At 44.1% G+C, this 5,447-nt stretch overlaps 1 protein-coding gene across 2 annotated transcripts in view; it reads left to right on the top strand.

Annotated features, from left to right (window-relative positions):
• Window positions 1–4,705, top strand: part of glrx3 (glutaredoxin 3) — a 24,244-nt gene extending 19,539 nt beyond the window's left edge. For both annotated transcript variants that reach the window (XM_063220852.1, XM_063220854.1), the window contains 6 exons: window positions 216–277; window positions 545–602; window positions 2,723–2,775; window positions 3,220–3,259; window positions 3,929–4,021; window positions 4,370–4,705. In XM_063220852.1, the coding sequence (XP_063076922.1) occupies window positions 216–277; window positions 545–602; window positions 2,723–2,775; window positions 3,220–3,259; window positions 3,929–4,021; window positions 4,370–4,417 (354 nt within the window). In that variant the 3' untranslated portion in view covers window positions 4,418–4,705. The remainder of the gene's footprint in view (window positions 1–215; window positions 278–544; window positions 603–2,722; window positions 2,776–3,219; window positions 3,260–3,928; window positions 4,022–4,369) is intronic.
• The last annotated feature ends 742 nt before the right edge of the window (window positions 4,706–5,447 follow it).

The raw sequence follows: 5,447 nt of genomic DNA, 5'->3' as shown, positions 1-5,447 counted from the left end.
TTCTCTCTCTCTCTCTCTTTTTCGCTTGCATGCTCACTCGCTCCTTTCTCTCTCTCTCTATGCTTTCATCTCCCCTGTGTTTCTCTATGGTTCGTTGGCTCATTTTGGTGAAGGTAGAAAGTCTCCTGCTTTATCCAAACACGTACCCTTCATTACCCTTAAGAGTGTGTGGACGAGGAAGAACTCTAAAAGATGCTTTTCTTTTCTCTGTTCAGGAACTGGTCGAATCTGGTGAACTAGACAGCACCTTACCCAAGGCTGAGACATTAGAGAATCGGTAAGAAGACACACACACACACACACACACACACACACACACACACACACACACAGACACACACAGACACACACAGACACACACAGACACACACAGACACACACAGACACACACAGACACACACAGACACACACAGACACACACACACACACACACACACACACACACACACACACACACACTATATGCACAATATGCATTTGTGATGCAGCAGTGTACAAATGTTTTGAGCCCCTTCTGCTCTCGTTCTTCCTCTTGCCCCAACAGGTTAAAGTCCCTCATCAACAAGCACTCTGTCATGTTGTTCATGAAGGGCAACAAAGAGGTAAGTACATATTACACACAAAATGTACAGTATATACGGCCAAAGATACTGTATACCACTGGACCAAAGCTTGTGTTTAGAAAAATGTAAATGTTCTATTGCCTGCTGCCGCCGAGCTCATTACATATTTTTTGTTAAGTTCAACTTCTCTTTTAACGCCCTATGCGTTAGAACAACTTTTGCCACTTGCTCTTCCATATAAAGTCAATTACTTCAGTCACTTTCCACGTCTTCAAGTCCAGCTCTCTGTCCCTACACTAATCAAATACAAGCTGAGTTCACAAACTTTTTAATCGAACTTAGAAAATAAGCCATTGATGCACAAGGGGCAAACTGACATTATGTATGTATACATGGGCACTTCCGATCAGGAATCCCCTTGTATACGGCCCGATCGGAGTAGATTTCTTTTATCGGATCAGAATTCTAATAGGACTGGAAGAGGTGGTGTAGTCTGAGCAGATGGTCCATGTATACACTCTATTCCACTTGGTTGTTTGTGACGCTATCGTGTCACATATTTTAACAAATGAAGCTCTGGTTATCCTAACATTTTCACGCCACATTGGTCACAGAATTCCTGTAGAACAACTCTCTCCCACCAATCCTGGCTTCGTACTCTCATCCACCGACTTCTTTCTTGTTTGTGAGGTGTTTTAAGTGAACCGGTGACAACAGCACGTCGGAGTGCCGCTGTTACGCACCTCCCCATAATCCCAAGATTAAGTACAGCAGTGTCGCTTCCCACTACACTTTCAGAAAGGCTAAAAATATAAATAAAGCAAGCGATACTTTCATGTTTATTGCAGTTTCAACCATATAGCCCGGCCTGTTTCTAAGCACGGTCCCTGGTAACCGCGCGTGGCAGGTATTCGAACGTTCTAGGTCAATGTAATGTATACACTTCATTCCGATCAGACTAATCGGGTCAGATCTATTCCAATCTGCGAAAAAAGCGCCATATATACACAGCTATTATGGCAAATGTAAGAATTAGCCCTCTGCCAAAGTGGCTAATGGCAGTGGAATTATTACAAGCCACAGCCAAGTTTTATCAGTATTTGGCTGGTTGGTAGTTTCCCCTGTCAATGGCAAGCCCTGTATACTGCCAAACAGGGCTATAAATTAACTTTTTTCATCACCAGCCAAAATGGCAAGTAGATGTTACACATTCACTAATGCGCACAAAGTTGACAGGTAGCCTGTGATGATCAGCAGGGGGAAATAGACGCGTGATGCGACATGTGTCGATTCAGCATGTAGAAATGCTTCGCAAGTTTTTGTTTTTAAACCATCCCGCCGTGGTATTTGCCTGGTTAACACCAGACCTAATCACAAGTGAGATCGAAACGATTGTGTAGAACTAAAGGCAGTGTGGGAGTTCCCAGGCTACCGTGGTATTAGGGCCAAAGGAAAATTAAATAATCACAGCGTCGGCAGGCTACCAAACGAAGATTCTAGGCACGTCAAGTTGGACGCCCGCACAGCAACATTCTATCTTGATAGAGCATGGTTCCTACAACTTTACAGACAATAATAGATTAAAAAAGTACCCCACCATAACGGCAGGTAAGCGGGATAACGGCCTTCGAGGTCGACCGGTTATAGAAATTAATGGTTTGGCGGAGGCTGCGCGCGTCGCCGAAGTTCGGAGCCGCAGCCTCGCCATTAATTTCTTATAACCGGTCACCTTGTCGGCCGCTATCCCTTACATATTTACCTTTATATAGCCTAGTCATTAAAATAGTAAGAAGTCATTTTCAACAACAATGCCGTTATTGCGTTCTTACTTTGTAGCCCTGTATAGAGCTGAGATGTGTGGCACACTAATGCAAACTTGGGAGTGGAGTAGTTTCTAGACATGGAGAACTAGAAAAGAAATATGGACAGTCATGCTGGTGCATGAAAGAGCTGTCCTTGTCAGAGATGGGCTGTGTGTGTGCGTGCGTGCGTGCGTGTGTGTGTGTTTGGAATGAGAAGCACGGTACCCATGCCTGGCGTGCGCATCCCACATCCCGCCTTCCATTTTTGTTGAGTGACTCACTCAAGCATAGAAAGCCATTGTACTTCATGAGCTTACATTGAAGTGTGTGCATGTGTGTGTGTTTATTGGTTCACAGGCGGCCAGATGTGGCTTCAGTCGACAGATTCTGGAGCTCATGAATGGCGCAGGGTGAGTCTGCACCACACACAAACACACACACACACACACACACACACACACACACACACACACACACACACACACACACACACACACACACACACACACACACACACCTCATCTCTACGTTGGGGTGCTCATGTGAACAGGGGTGGGACTGGGGAGGTTCTAGTCTGCACCGCGCACGCAGGCACGGACAGACAGACAGACAGACAGACAGACAGACAGACAGACAGACAGACAGACAGACAGACAGACAGACAGACAGACAGACAGACAGAGACAGACACACACACAGACAGACAGACACACAGACAGACACACAGACACACAGACACGTGTCATCCCCATGCTGGGGTGCTCATATGGATATTTGGGGGGAGGGGGGACTGGGGGGTTCTTGTTCAGCAGATTTAAATGATTCTCTTTCCATATTTCTCTTCCTGTGTACAGAGTGGATTACGATACATTTGACATTCTATCGGATGAAGAGGTAAGATAATGAGATAATGTTTCACTTACTTGGCATGTAGCTTGGTTTTCATGTGAGGATTTTAAAGATGCACTGTGTAATATTTTTAGTAGTTTCTCCAGAATTCATGCTGCCCATTCACAAATGTTACTTTTTCCATGAATACACCATCAAATTCAAAGTATTTTATTAGGGGAAAATTGCACTTTTCATACATGAAGACGGGGACCTTCTCTTTGGTCCGCCATTTTGAATTTCCAGAAATAGACATTTCTAGCTGCAAAACTAGTAAATGTTAGTTTATCACTTAGTAAATATTCATGACAAGTTTTTAGCTATAGGTAGCAGTTTCAATGAGCAGCATAGCTGCAATACCTACTCTGGCCACCATCCTACACAGTGAACCTTTAAGTCGTTTATGACTCCGTTTCGGACATGTGGGCTGATTACGACTCCCTATTTGAAACACCCCATACAATAACAGCTAGTCTTCCATTTTGTTGTAAGGAGAAGTGCTTTCCAAGGACATATTTGATCTTTGAAGTGAATCATAATTGCCTGTTAATGTTTTTTTTTATTACTATAATGGTGTTGTAATTGATTTGTATTGTAATGGTATTACAATATAAACATGACATGCTGCAAATGTTAGAATATCCAGTAAATGTGATATGCTGGTTCCCCTGCCAGGTTAGACAAGGACTCAAGACCTTTTCCAATTGGCCGACGTATCCACAGCTGTATGTGAAAGGGGAGCTCATTGGAGGGTTGGACATTGTGAAGGTAAGAGTCTCCTGTTAGAATGTTGCATGAATTTTTCACAGCTCTTGTAGTTCTCAGCAATGACAGTAGAGGGTTCTGGTGTATTGTATACATTTTTTGATTTGGCATCAATTCTTTGGATGCATTGACCCGAGGTGTGTGTGTCTGACTGTTTGTGTGTTTGGGTGTGTGTGCGTGCGTGTGTGTGCGTGCGTGTGCGTGCGTGTGCGTGCGTGTGTGCGTGCGTGTGTGTGTGCGTGTGCGTGCGTGTGTGCGTGCGTGTGTGTGTGTGTGTGTGTGTTTGTGTGCGCGTGTGTCTCTGTGTGTGTGTGTGTGTTGTCGTGTTTCCTCTATCTCTACGTCCCCCAGGAACTGAAAGAGAGCGGTGAGCTGGCGTCTGTGCTGAAAGGAGAGTGATGATAAGTCCAATGTAGCCCATCAATCAGTTTGGAAAACACACAAAAAACACACACATTGGTATCCACAAATGTTTCCCGGTTGGGTGGCACAAGTACCTTTTTCCCCATTCCGGCCAATAGTGGGTATCTGTGATTTTCCACTTAGAGCCGTAAGTCTTACCCTACCAATATTACGGACCAGGAAGTGAAGGAGATGCAATATCCAGGTTGACGCCAGGGATCAACGTCCAGCTGATGCTGAGGAGCAAAGCTGCAGCTGAAATAAAATCGTCCATGTTACACCCTACAGTATGTGTGCTGCGTCTTTGCTTGAGTCCTTTGATATTTGCATTGTTTTGCAGGGGAGCAGACATGGGTGGACAAAAGGAGTCAGTTGTCCTGGGCCCAGGGAGAGAAGGGCTACATAATTGTGTCAAAAGGAGAAAAAATATTCACACTCCGTAAAAGCTCCCTTATCATGATTTTAATGTGAGAAATGGCACAACGTTTCAACCAGCAAGGTCTTCGTCAGTTGTGTTGACATTAAAATCACGACAAGGGAGCTTTTGGGGTGTGCGAATATTTTTTTCTCCTTATACGTTTTTTGATATTCTGCACGCTAGTTGTTATTTATTGGATGGGCGAGCACCTTGCACTTTTTGATCTACATAATTGGGTCCTCATTACATTTTATGTATTGGCCCTTTCAGATGACTTTGTCCTGGGCCCAGCCAAAAGCTCTCAGCGGCCCTGATTCAATACCAAGCGCTATGTTTTTTAAAAAATTATTCTTATTATTTTAATATACATTATATATTTTCATATATATATATATATGTTTAAATCTATTTATATTTTGGGCCTTACCAAGCCTGTATTAGTTATTATACAGGACGGTGAAGGAGAGCCAGGAAGTTAATTGGGAGAGAGACACGGGGACCCGGGCCGGAAATCGAACCTGGGTTGGCCGCATAGCAGACGAGTGCCCTACCGCTAGTGCCACGGTAGGGCCCCAAAGTTAAGTTCTGTGGAGATTATAAAGTATAACT

The sequence above is a fragment of the Engraulis encrasicolus genome, chromosome 17 (assembly GCF_034702125.1).
Source record: "Engraulis encrasicolus isolate BLACKSEA-1 chromosome 17, IST_EnEncr_1.0, whole genome shotgun sequence".
Lineage (NCBI taxonomy): Eukaryota > Metazoa > Chordata > Actinopteri > Clupeiformes > Engraulidae > Engraulis > Engraulis encrasicolus.
Note: the sequence above shows the minus strand (reverse complement) of the source record. Positions and strands in the feature narration are given on the sequence as shown.